The sequence below is a fragment of the Pollachius pollachius genome, assembly GCF_949987615.1.
Source record: "Pollachius pollachius genome assembly, chromosome: 3".
Lineage (NCBI taxonomy): Eukaryota > Metazoa > Chordata > Actinopteri > Gadiformes > Gadidae > Pollachius > Pollachius pollachius.
Window position 1 is genome coordinate 21029197 of NC_136936.1, and position 18680 is coordinate 21047876.

At 44.2% G+C, this 18680-nt stretch overlaps 1 protein-coding gene across 2 annotated transcripts; it reads left to right on the forward strand.

Moving 5' to 3' along the window:
• The first annotated feature begins 246 nt into the window (after positions 1-246).
• Positions 247-8674, forward strand: tbx2b (T-box transcription factor 2b). Of its 2 annotated transcripts, none has more exons than XM_079732057.1 (7): positions 247-1026; positions 1896-2163; positions 3397-3543; positions 4799-4875; positions 5023-5192; positions 5720-6327; positions 7146-8674. In XM_079732057.1, the coding sequence occupies exons 1-7, from the start codon at positions 665-667 to the stop codon at positions 7584-7586; spliced, it is 2073 nt and encodes a 690-aa protein (XP_079588183.1). In that variant the 5' UTR covers positions 247-664; the 3' UTR covers positions 7587-8674. The 2 variants fall into 2 exon arrangements, with proteins under 2 accessions (XP_079588183.1, XP_079588184.1); XM_079732058.1 differs by having other exon boundaries at positions 5050-5192.
• Positions 8675-18680: the final 10006 nt, after the last annotated feature.

Sequence of the window (18680 nt, forward strand, 5' to 3'; positions counted from 1 at the left end):
GGCTGACCCGGTGCTTGGCTTGGAAATGGGGGTGGGATTTCCCGATCCTTCCTGTCATTGGTTAATATTTTATTCTGTTGACATGTTTTCTTACTGCTAATGCTTCCGACACCTTCCTCTCCACCCCCCTCTCGCAAGAGTCTGGCCTGAGCTGTTAAAACCACGCCTATAGAGGCCCACAATTGGTCCAGAAAGCGTAAAATCAGCAATCAAAGGGGCTTGGTTCATTAGTGCTGGGATCGAGGCAGGAAGGACATGTGAGATAGTCCCGTTTGTGCAGACCACGGAGCAACATCTCAGCCCTCCGACTCCGCGGCTCTCTGGATGAGTGCAGCAGCCCTTCCACAAGCACAGCTTAGTTTCCTGAAGGCGACCGGCGAAGGCAGACACCACAGCTAGACTCTGTGCGCAAAGAGTCCAAGGACGGGCTTCAAGAGGTTTTCTTTTGTGATTGAGGGACTTCGTGGAGGTATCGGAGGAATCTTCTTCACCCGAGCAGCGCGTGTCCATAACGCGCTTTAAAGCTTGTTTGTTTGGGACTATTTTCTAAATTACTCCTGTACGTTTCTGCTGCCATTTAATCGCCGGGAAGCGGAGCGCACTGATCCTAGTGGGGGAAATACCACATCATATTATTTCACGTCGATTTGTTTTGGATGCACCGATGAGAGATCCAGTTTTCACAGGGACTGCCATGGCTTATCACCCTTTCCACGCTCACCGGCCGACCGACTTCCCCATGTCAGCGTTCCTAGCGGCTGCACAGCCCTCCTTCTTCCCGACGCTCACCCTGCCTCCCGGGGCGCTGACCAAGCCCATGCAGGATCATAGTCTCGCCGGCGCGGCGGAGGCTGGGCTTCACCCGGCGCTGAGCCACCACCACCAGGCGGCCCATCTCCGCAGTCTGAAGACCTTAGAGCCGGAGGAAGAGGTGGACGACGACCCCAAAGTCACCCTAGAAGCCAAGGATCTTTGGGACCAATTTCATAAACTAGGGACAGAGATGGTGATCACCAAATCTGGAAGGTAAGAATTACGCGCACTAGTGTTTATTGTAGCGCATTATAGTGTTGTTTATCTTCTAAACATTATATAGTAGTGTATACTAAGCAGCGCACACGGGTCTGTCCTGCAGAGCACCGTGTGGGGATAAGTTATGGTTCCATAGCGCAGTGGTAAAATGGTAGCTCTGGCCAAAGCACAGGATCCCTGTACATGTATTTTATTATTCAACTCCACTGAGCCATTCTTTGACCTATCATTAAATTAGTATGAGAGCAGGCGACCCTCATAGGCCTACGGACGCTGCCTTTATTCTGGATCGTCTTCTGCGACGTCTGATGTTGTTACTGTGATGTTGTAAAAGTAATAAAATGCTCACAATCGAGCTTTACCAATGTTTTTGGTAACGTCCCGCTGCTAAATAAATAGGCCTTTATGCGATCGTACCTTGCTTCTTTGAGCGACGAATCATGAAAGACAAATTGCTAAAGATATTCCTGCTTGTAGGACTTTAAGTCATCTTTTGCGAATATCCAGTACCACCATTATATTATGACAGTTAAGCTCCTGGAATTTGTAAACAGACTGTCACTTCACAAAGCTGGGCTACACGGTCCTGAATATATGCCAATGGATCTGATAATAATATTATAGGCCTGTAAGTGAATAAATATTTTATGGGCCTGTGTATCCAACAATCCCTATCCAATTATAAATAAATAAAAACATAGACAAAGCAATGCAGTTAGGAACATGACATAGGCCGAAATAAATGAATAAAAACTAATTTGAACTTGTAATAAATAGGCCTGGTTGTATTATTTTAAATTCTCAGCCTTATTGACGTGATTCATAATTCAACCTACATTTTACTACTCTATTTTTCCCTTCAGGAGAATGTTCCCTCCCTTCAAAGTCCGCATCAACGGGCTCGACAAAAAGGCCAAATATATCCTACTGATGGACATAGTGGCCGCGGACGACTGCCGCTACAAGTTCCACAACTCCCGCTGGATGGTGGCGGGCAAGGCGGACCCCGAGATGCCCAAGAGGATGTACATCCACCCGGACAGCCCTGCCACCGGGGAGCAGTGGATGGCCAAGCCTGTTGCGTTTCATAAACTCAAGCTCACCAACAATATTTCGGACAAGCATGGCTTTGTAAGTACAAAAATAATGATCTTAATAATAATAATAATAATGTTATTTTTAAAGCGCTTGTAGGATGTTTGTGTGTGTGTGTGTGTGTTTATTTAGTATTAAACAAGCAGGCCCTTGCCGGGTTGTCTACGGGGTGATGTTACAATTGCATTAGAAGCGATGTTATGACCTGTGAGTTGTGGGCCTGTGTGTGACCGGATATGATAGGATTTATTTGGACTGTCAGCCGTTTTTAGGGCATTATGTTCGCGATGTATACGATGGCTTATTATATGGCAGCGGTGAAGGCTGTTGACACTTCGTCAACACGCAACTGCTGCTGATGCACTGGGTCTACTGGGCGAGGATACTTGTGTTTCCCGAAGACCTCTCAGGAATATTATTAGCTGCGACTCACACACGCTCAGATAGCCCTGTATCTTGTAAATCTCGGATATTAATATCTCCTCAAACATGGCTTTAGTATGTGACTAAATGTCTGCTTGAGAGCCGACCCCCTCCCCGCGGAGCTTCTTGCGCGGCGCGCAGATCTGTCTGCGGGCTCTGAATAGCGTGCAGGCGACGCGGTGCAGGCTATCTTTAAACCGGGGGTCCTGAGAGAAATAAGGGGGAATCTGTTTGCAATGGCCCGAACTGCAGAAGTCTGATTTTGTATCTTAATGTGGACCATTTTGATTGCGAACGAGTCCAAAAAAAACATGTGGGGTTGTCTGCTCACTTGAAGTCTCGAGTGCGCTCGGTCTCCGGCCCTATAGTAGGCCCAGGCCCGCAGCATGGAGGCGCCGAAGCAGGCTATGAAAAATGAGCTGCACCGGAGGTGGATGATAAACGACTCTGACAAACCAGCTGTAAACAAACGCAGTCAATAGGCCTACATGTCAGACAAAGTTACATGCGATTTGCAACCGGAATTTACGACATTAGTAGGCCTATTTGTTTCTATCTTGTGGATAAGCCTATGGGAATTAAAAATACATTTTTGAACACAATGCTGAGTTTTTTACCAACATGCAAACGATAAACAATAGCTTTTGGCCTTTGCAGGTCAGGGGTGGATGCCCGTGATAGAAGGGCCTGCTCTAAAGTAGTTGTGTTTGCTTGGGATCTTATCAACATGAGCATGTGTGGGTTATTTTGTTGAAAATTGTAATACTTTTACATCAGAATACATATGCAATAGCATATCCTAACAAATGTTAGGGCTCTCGCCTCTTCCCCACCTCCGGTCTCCAGACTATCCTGAACTCCATGCACAAGTATCAGCCCCGGTTCCACATCGTGAGGGCCAACGACATCCTGAAGCTCCCCTACTCCACGTTCCGGACCTACGTGTTCCCGGAGACCGACTTCGTGGCGGTGACCGCGTATCAGAATGACAAGGTGAGCCGCGTGGGGACACACGTCAATGTCACTAGAACCAGCTATTTCGTTGTTTTGCATGAAACCCCCTGCCATGAAAACCCCTACCTTTCCCTACAAAGAGTGAAATCCAAGTGACAGTTATGTGACATAACTGTTGTAAACAATAAACATTTGTTCTGTATTTTGTATTTTTTAAATTATTTAATATCATCACAATTATCTGCAATTAAATGCATAATTCAAAGACTTAAGATAGGTTTAACGTGCAACACGTCGATGTGTGGTAGGCTATATATTTGGTGTAAGAAATCAAGTATGAAATAATAATGATCAGCCCTATAAATATCAGTTTTGACCAACTCGATGTTATTAAACGTGATGTGTCGCCCTGCTATCCCACCTCGCCCATGAAGCTAATTGGGTGCTTTTCATAGGGGCTTCATAGGGGCTGGTGTTCTTGTTGTAATCGTAAAGTTTATGGCGTCGGGTCACAATCGATTAGGAGGCACTCAGGACGGTCAGCGTGTCTCCGAGGCTGCACGGAACCGAGGCGTGACAGATGCGTAAATGCGAGCCGATAAGGTTGCAGTGTTCTCATTGGTCAACCGTCAAATTCCTGTTAAAGTTGCATACAAAGTGTGGAGGGGAAAATACGGACCCGTTACGATGCCAACCCCGTGAATGAGCTACAGGCCCTTGGCCTTTATCGACGGCACCAGCGGTTGCAGCGCAACGCAACCCTGCGCCTAGAGGTCTGACATGACAAGCGTTATGACGCATACGTGGACCAGCAAAGATCCACACCGCGTTATTAATCATTTATATTAGAGTAATCTGTTCAAGTGACGCCCTGTCCCATTTTCGATGCAAAGAAGGCTTATACGGCTCCATAGAGGAATACTTCGTGGCACAATTTCTCTCGGGGGGCTCGTGAGAATAACGCCCCATCATTACGCATTAATAATGCAATATTAGGGCCTGCCTTGGCTTTCCAACAATAGTGCGTGTTTTTATGTATGTTTAACACTTGTATATGCGAAGATGTATTACAAAAAATCCCTGGAATCCCGTGATTCAAATGTGGGTTAGGTCACGCGTTGCTGTTGGGTTTAGCAGTGAGGCCACCTTAAGAAGGCCGTGGTGGAGCCTATACACTAGGCAGGAGACAAGGTGCATGAGCTGTAATAAAAGTGAAATAGGGTGACCTTTGCTAATTGGGCCTGTAATTCAGTTAAGGGTCATTTTAAATGAGAGGGTTTTTTTTATCCCGCAGATTACACAGTTGAAGATTGACAATAATCCATTTGCAAAAGGATTCCGAGACACCGGCAACGGAAGGCGAGAGAAAAGGTAAACGATGACGCAACGTTGTGCAGGCCTTTTAATGTGTCAACGTGATGATCCGTGCAACATATTTGGAGCCAGTGTGTGTGTGTCCGTGCTATAGGCGTACTCGCCTTAAGTCTTACATTAAAAAGTCGCATTTTCCAATTTTAGGAAGCAACTGACTCTCCCTTCGCTTAGAATGTATGAAGATCAGTGCAAAACGGACCGGGAGGGAGCCGACTCGGACGCCTCATCCAGTGAGCCTACACCCGGCAGAGACACCGGCCACTCGCCCCTGGGAACCTCCTCTAGTCCGCTCCGATTCAGTCACACCAACAGAGGTCAGAGCCCAATGTGTTGTTGTTGTAGTTGTTGTTGTTGTATTAATAATAATAGGCTGATGTTAATTATAATAATATTAACATTGGAAAATTTAAATCACAAACATCAAAAGGAACAGCGCCCTCTATTGTTCCAAAGTCAAGTCATCCGACTTGTAGGTCTTTGGAGTTTATCACCGAAGACCAAATCTGTCTCTTATATAATAAGCCTACATATTATACATAAATAAAGTAAAAGAAAAGCTAATAAATATCAAAATAACGTTTTAAGTTGTGTGCCAATGTTCAATGTGGAACAGAAATGTGAGCAAAACTAAAAGCAACAACATCTAAATGTTCAATAGCCTTATTCAGACCAAGTTTTGGCTGTAGATTTAGTTTGAACCCACACACGGCTAATAATACATTACATGGTTGCTGATGGATAAATGGCTATGATCAAAGTGACATGTTGTGTGCATGGGACTGGTAACACTTACACTGAGAATGCAGAATGCTAACCACCAGCGTGTCTGTTTCTGAACCAGAAGACAAGATGTGCTCCGACAGCGACCCTGAGCTGGACCCCCACGACGACCTGTGTCCCGGCTCCGACAGCCCCGCCCCCGAACCCGTCTCCCCCTTCAGCTCCCGCTGTCTGGAGCGGGTGAGGGACCGGCCCGCCGGCCAGGAGAAGAGGGAGGACTGCCCTGCCCCGACGCTGGGAGTCAGGGCCCTGGAGAAGGACAAGGCGGAGGGACGGCATGGGAGGAAGGACACCAGCGAGCCCTCTAACAAGGACAGCGAGAGGGAAGGCATGGGGCCCAGCAAGGAGGGCTACTCCCCCCTCATGGTGCAGACGGAGAGCCCATCCCACTTCAGCCCCAGCCACCTCCAGAGCCTGGCCCTCTCCGGCCTGCACAGCCAGCAGTTCTTCAACCCGCTGGGAGCCGGCTCGCCGCTGCTGTTCCACCCGGGCCAGTTCGCCATGGGGCCCGGGGCCTTCTCCGCCATGGGCATGGGCCACCTGCTGGCCTCCGTGTCAGGGGCCGGCGGCCTAGACAACGGCAGCCTCTCGGCCCAGCTCACGGCCCAGGGCGCAGGCGGCGCCAACCCCTTCCCCTTCCACTTGTCCCAGCACATGCTGGCCTCTCAGGTGAGACCCGCTTCCTGCCCCCCCCCCCCCCCCCCACCCCCACCCTCCCAGCCTGCAGGAGGTTGTTTTAATAAGATGAAGGTCATCTCACGACAGCTTTAGATAGGATCGGATCAAAGCATTTTCAAATTCAAGAAAATGCTAACATAGCAAATGTTCACATTCTTACTCCTATTTTACTATTGTCAATATATCTAACACCTGCAAATACGACTACAATTGTTATTTTTATAATGTTTGGTTTTTATAATGAATTGTTATTAGTAGGCCCTACTAATGGATCCGCCCCCCCCCCCCCCCCCACACACACACACACTCACACACACACACACACACACACACACACACACACACACACACACACACACACACACACCCAAACACAAACACACAAAGCTGATGTATGAACATATTACAAACATTTGTATGCACAAAACAAAATCAAACAACAGCATTTATGTTAAATCTTTTAATTCTAGTTTTTTTCTAGCCATACATTTTTCGGTAGAAATACATTTAGAAAATAAGAGCTCTCTCCTTTAAATAACATTAAATACCCATTTAAAAACAAAACATCAAAACATCTGATAAATCACATCAATAAGATATTTACCATAAATATTAAGTTCTTAATAAGTAGAATAAATCATTCTAAATAATACATTGCATCGAAATATTCAATTTCATTCAAGATTAATTACATAATCTGCTAAATGTGCCAAAAGCGCCGACATAGTTTGCAGGGTGTTTGAGGTATGATCTCACATTGTCTCTCCCATGTATCATTTACTAAGGGCCGTTTCCTCTCCTTATTTCAGGGCATCCCCATGCCGACCTTCGGAGGCCTCTTCCCCTATCCCTACACCTACATGGCGGCCGCTGCAGCGGCGGCGTCCGCCTCTGCCCTCCCCGCCACCAGCACCGCCAGCTCCCTCTCCCGAAACCCCTTCCTCACAGGCTCCCGGCCTCGGCTCCGGTTTAACCCCTATCAGCTTCCCGTGTCCATTCCTTCAAGCTCCCTCCTCACCAACAGTTTGCCAGGTAGCCTAAACCCTGGATCGGAATCCTCCAAGTCGGGCAGCAGGGAGACGAGCCCTGCGCCCGAACACCACAATCACAAGACCTCCTCGAGTGCGAGGGTCAGCTCACCCAAAGCCAACATGAAAGACTCCATCAATGAGCTGCAGAACATCCAGAGACTCGTGAGCGGCCTGGAGAGCCAGCGGGAATCCTCTCCGTCCAGGGACTCTCCGAAGTGATGTCCCACTTTGGAATAGTTTGATATCGCTTACCTTTTAAATGGACAGTTGTCTTTTGTCTTGTACAGCACATTACACCGTTTTCCTAAACGTGTCGAGCTCTTAAACTGCGGGGACGAACGACCAAGCGGTGCGCCAGCGACAGACTGCGCGCATTAGGGACCAACCAAAAGTGCGCCTCTAAGTTGTATGCTGACTTGAAGCATATACGGTCCTATAGTTTGAAAAAGGAAACCCTGTAAAGCAACCTGTGTTAATACGTGGGACAGAGCCGCCAGGAGGACGCGCTACCAGGGGGGACTTGAGGCCACTATACTCTGGGCTATGCTTAGGTTTCTACCAGCGCTGCATCACTGCGGGTTCTTTGGACCCCGGCGCACAAGTAGGCCTATTGGGGGTGCAGATAAAAGGTTGAAACGTATAAAGCTTCATCCAAAAAAGTTTCAAAGCCTGTATTTCAAAAGGGATGAAAATGATAGTCCCGCCTATAGGTGATCGATAAGAACGTTATCATTTCTTCAAGACAATTGTTTCTGAACTATTTATGTAATTAAAAAAATGAATGATGTAAATAAACTATAGGATACAGGAATATGCAATTGGTATTAATTTATTCAAGGCTGTATATTATGCGTGTATATATTTCGAATTAAATAGTTCATTTTTTCCATTTGACATGAAGGTGTAGTGTAGGCCTATAAAGGAAAGCTATTCAGCCCATGTTGGTTTTGAACCGAGATTGATGCATCGCTGGTTTCCCTGCCTTTGACACGTGGAGGAAACATGTGTGCCATGTTTAGTCGCTGCGTACACTAACATCCACAGAGGAGGAAGGCGCTCCACACGGATCACCCCGTCCTGGCATGGGTCGGAGACGCAGACATGAGAAACCTCAGGTTGTTTCACTCCAACCCCGGAGCGATTCCAAGCAATCCCACCTCAAATGGACGCGTTGTTAATGCATATCTATCCATAGGCTATATTTAAAAAAAATGAGGGTATATTGTTAATGCTGGTTGTCCGGGTATTATTATTATTTTATTTTTTTTGATTGTCTCACAATTTAAATAAAAATATTGTGTTAAGTAGCCTACTGTTGAATTGTCTGTTGTTGTTGTTTTTATTATTATAATAGACTAGTATTAGTAGGCCTAGCATTACCGCAATACTACTAGCTTTTTTTGGATTATTGATCATGAGGAACAGTATGAGAGACTTTACAAGCCATTTAAATTGACGTGTAAAAACGTACTCCAACACATTGACACGTTACACACTGAACATTCACGGTCATCGTGGTGTAACAACGCCCTCTGTTGGCCACACAGAGATCGGGAAATCTCACGTTACAGCATGTGGGTTTCTGAGCAGTCTTTTGTGTATTTTGAAATTTTGAAATTGGAGTGCTATTTGAGGTCGTTCATATCGAAAAAATAACTTTTCAGAACATCTGAGGTAACTAAAACCAGGCTTACCAAGTGACACATTTTGTGTATTTAATAATATAACACCAAATAATAATAATAATTAAAAAATGCAGTTTATTCTTTTAATATTTGGTATTATTTTTAGCCTATAATTATTTAGCTATTATTGCTTTTTTATATTAATTGTTTTGTGTGCGTGTGTGTGTGTGTGTGTGTGTGTGTGTGTGTGTGTGTGTGTGTGTGTGTGTGTGTGTGTGTGTGTGTGTGTGTGTGTGTGTGTGTGGGGGGGGGGGGGGGGGGGGGGGTGGTAGATGGTTTTGGATTTAAATTAGGAAACTGAAATCAGCAGCAGGAACGCCCATCACTATTTCCTGCAGGCCGGTATTGTGTTCTCGGCTGTATTTTTAGAAGAATAGTATTCATAGGAAGCTAAGGAAACGCGTTTTATCCCTTTCTCTTGATGTCACACATCCGTTGTATCCACTGCTAAATTTACCCGTCGGGCTGAGCAGCTGATATCTAGGCCTGTTTAAGGGTTGTTGATTGGATGATTCGTGGTAAGATAAGTGACAGGAATGAAATGTGTAACACATGTTGAAACTGTCTGTAACTGCTGCTTAGTCGTCCAATCATAGTTTGCACATAGTAAATGAGTATCAGGATCATGCTGTATCAGGATATTCCTGATTTTCGCTCCAATCTTATATCTGGGTGGAAACAGGCCTATATATAATGTGCTGTGTGTGAATCCACCACGGTGATTGGTGTAAGGCTTTTCTATGCGGGAGTATTAGCTATGCAAAAAAAGACCTCACTCCATAAAATGTTGAAAGGGTTAAGCGGGGAAGTTCTTGGAGAATAGGCGCTTGGACGCCCAGCCACTTTGGCAGCAGACAGCCCTTTGTCCGGCAACCGGCGCCTGTCGCCTGCCTGCCGGCCACAGCCTCCCCACACCCGCGCCCAGGAGGGGGGCGAGGGGGCTGGGGGGGGGGGCGGGGGGACGTCGAGGGCCACAGCTCCTAATTAGAGAGCCCTTCTTGTTCATTTTCTTTTCTTTCTGCAGCGATAATCACAAAACTCTCATTCTATTACGGGGCCATTGTTGCTCCTCTGTTATCTTCAATTAACAGAGCGAGCTCCTCGACCTCGCACTCTCGGATAAAAACTATTTGTCTAAAACAATCAGTCAATGAGTGATCAATAGGCTCCTGTGGAGGCCCCGTGGATCGACACTAATGTCTAGTGACGGTGCGGGGTAAAAAGGCCAAGATTATTCACAACTCTGTTAAATGATCAGTGTATGCCGCTATTTATCCATTGTAGGACAACAGGAGGACTTAGACAAGGTCTGGGAAAAATAAAAACAAGTGTTCAAGAGTTAATTAAAAGTTTGAGTATGCGTGTGAGCCGAACCCCTTGGCTCAGATCGCAGAGTCGCGCTATGGATCTTTGGGTTTGGTCTCTAGGCTATGGCCTGTGTACAAAAATACTAGTCGTATTTTTTATAAAAAATATTAGTCTTATCATCTTCAAATGACATTTGTAGGAGCGGTCATGTGTTTGGGGACCGTATGTTGAAACATTTCATGTGGCTTCTTGCGGTGGATCTTGTTTTGGTCATAGTGTGCTTCATGGGCCATCTAAGTTCCTCCACATTCACAGCACTCATTTCATTTAAATTTTTATTATTTTTGCAATTATGACATCGGCCTCTAGGCCAATTCCCCACTACTGCTGTAGGCCTCCGGTTCCTCAGAAACGGAATACTCAACTCTTCCCCATGCTGATGACAGCTCAGTGCAGGGGATCTCAGTTAAGTGCAAATGTAGATCCAGGTTGTAGGTGTCATTCCTCATCAAGTTCTGATGGCAACATTTCCGCTGAGGGAGTGGGTTGGCCCAATAGGGGGACAAAAACATAGGTATACAGTAGTCATTTAAAACGTCCCACAAAGAACATTGTAGCGTGCAGAGAAGTGGCGCATTCTTGGCATCTGCTCGGACCCGCGACTTAAGGTCTTAAAACCAGCAGCCCGCTTGTTGACTATTAATCAATCTTTCGCAATCACCGTTTCACGAGATGCATCGGTCTGGGTTGCTCTTAGTAAACACCTAGGGCCTGCACTGCGAATACGTGGATCTCTGTTTGTGTGTGTGTGTGTGTGTGTGTGTGTGTGTGTGTGTGTGTGTGTGTGTGTGTGTGTGTGTGTGTGTGTGTTGGTGGGTAGCGCACACGCACGCGCGCGCGCGTGTGTGAGTGTGTGTGTGAGAGAGAGAGAGAGAGAGAGAGAGAGAGAGAGAGAGAGTGCGCACGCGTGTTGCGTGGGAGTGTGTTCATTTGCGTGGCCTACTTTCGGTGCAGAGGCGAACTCGACACCCCAGCATGAGAGCCCGTCGCCCCCTCCTGGACGCGGAGAGTCGAGGAACAGAAACCATCACATTCGCTCTCTATAGCGTCAGAACGTCAAACTAACATGAAGTCCGAGTTTCAAACACAGAACACTTTGAATCGCTGTCTAAAACATAACGTTTGTGTAAATAGGGCAATTCCTTTTCGATATTGTCTTTACTAAACGTGGGCTGTGATGGCCAGTGATGCAGTGAGTGAGGCAACAAACAGCAACTCGTTAAAACACTGCTGGTGACTTGATTCCTCTGACAGATTAGAGCAGTAGCCTATCCTCCTTCAGCGGCGACCTGCCCTCACGTGTTATACCACAATCAACCACTAGATGTCATACATACAAACCTTCTTTTGCATACAGTACACATTTTATTTAATGGAGTAGGATCTTAAGTGGGTGGAGACCAACTTGGTGACTCTAAATGTTGACTTGATGAATAATGTTTTTAGCCAACTAGAGATGTGTTGCTGAGAGATTCGACACAAATAAAAAAATTCTCCGAGCAAAACCCAAATCAAACAAACTTGATTATAATAAGCACACAGTAAGACTTGAATATTTTGGAGTCATCGTCAAAGTGGGCTGTAAATCTTTTCAAAGTCAAACACATTGTTTTTAAAAGAACTGCATGATGACAAATGTGGGATATATGTTTAACCATGTAGAAATAATTGTCTCCAGTGGCACTTGAAACACATATGCATGCAGACACACACACGCATACACATACACACACACACACACACACACACACACACATACACACACACTTACAAAAATACAAGTGACTATACACACACACATACACCAACCCACACATACACCCGTGTATGCGCACACATACACATAAACACACACACACATATGCGGGTGCACACACGCACACACACTTGAAAGAGAGATGAACACAGGAGATTAGTGTAAGACTAACAGCGAGTCATGATGAACAGATCTGTGGGCCCGGCGACAGAGCGGAGACTAAACGTGGCGGCGGCTCTTCTCAAACACGTTCCCACACACATCTCCCTCTTCAGACAGGAAGCCCCGGCCTGTAGGAAAACACAAAAGTCGTGAACACTGCAATATAAGCCGGCCAGTCAAAAACAGAAAACATGATGGCTTTCAGCTGACCTACAATGTGCCTTCAGTATACATTTCATCCATTTCTTTATATACCAAAATGAAAGCCGTTGAAGCCTGTAAAAATGAAACCTTGTGTACGCATGCGCAAACACACACAGTATATATACAGTGACATCAGCACTGGGCTCCAACCCATCCCTGGCGCCAACGGGTGTCTCCCCCCCCCCCCCCCCCCCCCCCCCAGGCTTTCTACTCAGAGGTTAAGTGTAAGGACGCATCTTCTGCAATGGATTTTAGATGGCCGCCGACAAGTCAGCTACACCCAGTTAAAAGAAAATAAAGAGTAGTGTCTCATGACAAGCACCCTTTCTTCTTTAAAAGGGAGCAAAAAACGAAGCAGGCAATCCCAATCCAAGAAAGCTGCTGTCCATCAGATGGAGCCCGCTCAGAGGCATTGGTAGACATATAATATATCTTGCTCAGTAGGCTACAATTGGGCTTTAGTTTATTATATGTGAGAACCCGGCTACTCAGAAACTTTGTAGTAACCATAGTCAATCGACAGAGGGTGTATCAGGGGCACAGAGTCTTGAGATCCTCTCTGCTCAAAGTGTGAAGGAGGTCCAGTCTCTAGGTTCTAGTGTTGACCGCTGAGGATATACTCCCTCACAAGCGGATGATTAGCTTTATACCTCAAATGTACTTCTTCACAAGCGGCTGATGAGCAGCTGTACATCATCCAGTGGCTTTCCTGTGCACATCTCCAAGAAGAACATCTCCACTAACTACACACAAATACACACATGCACAGACATAGACATACAGACACAAACAGACACACACACACACACACACACACACACACACACACACAAACACACACACACACATTCAGCTTAACACACACCAACACACATATGCATATGCACACAAACACACACAAAGACATATTTGCACACATTTAACGTGTGTGAGCCCCGAATGTTGATTTTGCATCATGGCAGATCGCAGAAGTGGAGACACAACAGGTCAAAGTCAATCCCTGGTCCCATGTCTCCAATGTCACATGTTAGGGGATCAGCAGCTTTCACACCAAGGGTGGCACGTGCATGGCCCTGAGTGCAGGCAAGACAATAGTGGTAACAACACATTACACAGTGGCTGAGAGATCCCGGCTGAGTCCGCCTCTAAGGGTGACAAATCACCGATGACCCTGATATGAAAGAGGCCAAAAAAAACATTAGTCCGAAATAATATTTACATGACTTTTTTCAAAATTACTCACTCAAACCAGAAACCAGAAAAGATTAAATGAGTTGACAAAACAATGTGTAACCCACCACAAGGTATATGATATGAATCTCAATGGTCTATTTAAATCCCTTTTTAAATACTCCATAGCACAAATACGAATACTAATTCAGATTAGATAAGATGTACTTAATTTCAACATTATATCCAAGAGAGGAATTTAATTCTGTAAACCTATATTAAAGGATGTGTACAATATGCTCTACATAGTTAAAGGTGCTAGGCAAGATTTGAGATTGTGTGTAGAGAGAGCATAAGAGAGAATGAATTTGGGCTTAAAAAAAAGGTCCCTTCCTCGCGGTTTCCTCTCTCCCTATGTTTATCCACCACTGAGAAGTGTTGTATTTAACTCACGTGTGATTCACAGGCAAGATGGATTCTCAGAACCAATCAAGGAAGAGATGCCCTGACTGGTCAGAAAAATCGACTGGTCTAAAATCGAAATTGGCCCATACAGAACAAACTCGAAACAGTTCATTTAACTCAATAATAGCTGACTGATGGCTTTGCCATTACTAACAAATTACTCACAAATAGTAATGACACAGCAGAAATTGTGTTATTTTTCTTATAATTTAGAGTCCCACTATCTGTTTCATAGCCTATACTGTTTGAACTTTGAGCTAGTGATAAATAGGAAACCGTCTAGGCAATGTTGGATAAAACCTGAAAATAATTTTTGAAACACTTCTGTTAGTTAGAAATGTTCTTTAATTTAAACCTTCAAAGTTATGGAATGTTGGTATGTAGAATGCAATAATACAGTTGCACACTTGAATCTGACTAGTAAATCATTAGGTATTTACTGTAAGCCATTACCTGTGTATGGGAAAGGACTTATAAGGGTTGCAGATGTTGGAAGATGGAAATTAGATAAAGTGATCACATAATTGTCCAAATTGTACTTAAATTCCAGTCTGTAAACTAAACATCCAAAAATGAAGCGTGAATTTACACACTACAGAATGCCAAATTGGTGGGTAAATTGTTCTATCAGGGAGGTTGCAGGCTTTATTGACTTGGCCATAACTCTTTTAAGGGCTTGGAAAAATACGTCAATACGAAAATACATACGTATACTTTGAAATAATAAACTGTCCTATCCTGTCCCAAGAGACCATTTCGATTGCATAAATGTGGCCAATCAAAGATGGGAAGTTGACGGTTTCTCAATATCCCGATTAAGCTTGCTTCGCTTCTCCACCATATTGGGCTGAAATAACTGTATAGATGAACACCAGAATATCCCTTTAGTTGTGATTTTCATCGGAAGGAGTGTGGGTGGGTGAGGCACAAGCAAGTATAGAATCATGTCATCAGTAAAAAATGGTTTACATTGCCTGTAGGTTTTATTGCACTGTTAATAGCCACTGGACTAATGGTAGAGAGGAGGGAGGGAAGTGGGCATCCTTGAATAAGCTCTACATTTCCATTTTTTTTCCTTCCTGACTTTCCCTTAACTCCTCTGGACTTTATATCTGTGTCTCATAGTGGTTGCTTAGTGGTGGGGCTGTTAGGTTTAACCTGAAGAGATGCATGCTGGATGAGGTGCTGCCTACAGCCTCTAAAGTTAAACCAAGGGTTCAATGGTTAGCCATAATAATCCCTAATTGAATGTTGGGATATCATAGGGCTGGGGTTGTAAACCTCTTCTGTTGGCAGAGGTAAATTACTTTAAATTGTTCTTGGAAAAGCCAAATAACCGTTTACATAATTATCAATCCACATTTTGAGGGAAGATATTTATTCATTGTAAATCAGCCATGACCATTTAGGATGACAATATTTATATTCCCTTTTCTAGCATTTCACTGTCATCACAGAAAGAGCCACGCATGGCTTGGGACCTGACCCCTGTGAGGTCAGCTTGGAAAACCTGTTGTAGTCTCAGCACAACTTAGGGAAGACAACAAACATGGAATTTTTTATCGTTTTATTTTATAGAGAAAATACTCTATTTTCCAAGAATGTTTCCCTATTTTCACTTGGGAAATCAAAACTTTCCAACTTTGTAAAAAAAAAGAAGTCCAGCAGCAGCAGCAGGCCAGATTCTGGGGAATACCTCCGGGTCATAGAAGAGGGAGCTACGGTGATGAGGCTGTAAAGTGGGCCAGTGACTCACTGAAGACCGTAGAGAGGAAGCCATTATTATTGGCCCTGTTACTCTGAAGGGGATGCACATTGTAAACAGGTAAAAATAAAGGTACATGATGTTGACAACCAGGAATAAAATAAAGTATGAAATAATTATAATAAGCTTTCATATCTGTCGACAACTCGTGCTTCATTCTTTTTTGTACACACACATACATACATACATACACACACACACACACACACACACACACACACACACACACACACACACACCCACCCCCACACACGAACACACACACATACACACACACCACAGACCCCCCCCACACACACACAAACACACACACACATACAAACACACACATACAACACAACCCTGCACAAACACACCACTACCGCCCCCTCCACACAAATACACACACCACAGAACCCCCCCCCACCCCCGCTCACACACAAACATACACACACACAGTCACACACACACACACACACACACTTTACTTGCTTTGTGGGGGTCAATACAAGGCTTCGTTATTATTCAGTATGGCACTTTCTGTAGAGGGGCTCAGCCCTATAAACATATTAAATCATTCACTGCACATAGTTTGAAGAACGTTGTCATTTCTTTGTGGCCACAGCTTCTCTGATCTTGTTGAACCTTAATTCTACCATCTAAATCAAAACAAAATTCCCTAACTCAGCCACAGGGGATTAAAGAAGGTCTATGATCGTTTCTCCATATTAGAGAAGACATCCTTGAAATAAATCAAAAGCATTACACAGCAACATATTGAAGTAATGATGTATCTTGTCTAATACAATCATTAGTATTGCATTTTGTCAAAATAGTGCCTTTTCAGAAGAATTCATAATGAACATATTTAAAAACAGATATTTGAATGAAGGGGAAATTTATTAAAAGTACATGGATCATTTTTTAACCTGCTAGAATTAAAAAACAACCACTAGATCAAACAGACTCATAGAGGCACCGCGAAGCCGATTATAATGCAAATAGCTATCACTTCATGGAACGCTAATTTCAATCAAATGTAACTGTTGGCTTTGTAAATGATGGCTTTGGTAATTAAAGGATGATATTGATAACACGATAGGTCAAAGCTTGTTGGGCATGCACAACTTTAGGACTGAGCTACCAATAAAGTATGGACCTGTGCAGCAGGCCTGGGGATGGAGAGTCTCTGAACCACCTCGACCGTGACGCACACCATGGACAGTTCACTCAGAACAAGCTCTGGCCACCAGTATTGAATTAGACCGCAGAGGTAGCGGTGGATACCAGAAAACCATGCTCTGGTTATCCAGATCCCACTAGCAACTGAAAGGATAATGTGTGTGTGGTGTTGGATTGGGGGGCATAACCAATTATTACAGACCAAATATGTTCCTCAGGAAAGAGCCACTCAGGCTCCCACTAGAGTACATCAGTGTCAGGATGGGGAGCATGGTCTGCTCTCTTCGCTGTAACTTCATACACAGAAGCACATGGTCAACCACAATACTCAAATAATTTAGACTATAAAAGATCTCGTTGACATCGTCTCTGCAATTTTAATTGACTAAAAAGCAGACTATCTTTGAAAAAAATTCACTATCTGACGCCAATTGGTACAACAAATTATTAATTATATAAATATACGATAACTATCCCTACTTGTACTACTTTTTAAAATCTATTATGCTACTACTAGGCCCTACTACTTCTACTGTTAATACTACTAATGATAATAATGTTAACAATAATATTCATAATACTGTGATTAATAATAAAGATAATTGGGTTATTATTGTTAGGTTATTATTATGGATTTTTAGTTGTTGTTATGATGTAGGAATAGTTATAGCCTAGTAATATCAATAGAATTATTACAAATATTGATCTTAATATTTTGAATGTCAAACCAGCCAACAACACATAAATGTGTGCATAATCTATGGGTCTACTTAACAAAGTAATTTAGAAACGTAAATACATAAATATACTAATATATTCGAAAAGAAAATACATCAAAATACATGCAAAATAGAAATCCAAAGCCTTAGCGATCAGGCTTAATTGTTTTAATACTCAAATTAAAACGAAATTAAAATAAATAAAACCAGGTTGAGAACAAACCAATTGTAGTCTTTTCAGATCGGGTGAGGCTGGGTTGCAACCAATAAACCTCCACGGGACATATATATCCTCCACAAACATACACGAAAAACATTGAAAGGGGATTTTACGAAAGAGAAGACTATTAATTCAGGGTGTCCAGTGGCTTTCATCAGCAACTCCGCGCCAACTCCAAAAACCCGTCCGCGTCTCCTAGTGATTAGATGGTCTGTGCACAGACCATGATCCACGACCAGGCACATCGTTGTGGCATCACAACGATGTTATTTACAGATTCTACATTTCAATCTGACACAAAACCCTCACATGGTACATCAACTCTCGTCACAAACATTAAGATTTTTTTTATGCATGTCGAGCCTATCTCTGCGTTACAATTTAAAGACTTGAGTTGGGGGTATACAGGGTACAGGCCTATTTCGTTCACGGTACTGTGGGAGAGAAGTTTAAATCAGCAAATCCCACACTGGTCCGAGGGGTCTCGGGTGTCTGACTGAGGCGTCCGAGGGGTCTGAAGGGTCTAAGGGTCTCGGGGGTCCGAGGGGCAGGAGGGGACACAGGGGTCTGAGGCTCTGCAGCGCAGAGACCCAAGGTCCCCTTAAAGAAGTGCAAAGGTCAAGTTCATCTCGGGAACT

Coding starts and splice junctions, on each gene's coding strand:
- tbx2b (XM_079732057.1), top strand. CDS start 665: ATGAGAGATCCAGTTTTCACAGGGACTGCCATGGCTTATCACCCTTTC. Junction 1,027..1,895: donor GTGATCACCAAATCTGGAAG/GTAAGAATTACG, acceptor TTTTCCCTTCAG/GAGAATGTTCCCTCCCTTCA. Junction 4,876..5,022: donor AACGGAAGGCGAGAGAAAAG/GTAAACGATGAC, acceptor TTCCAATTTTAG/GAAGCAACTGACTCTCCCTT.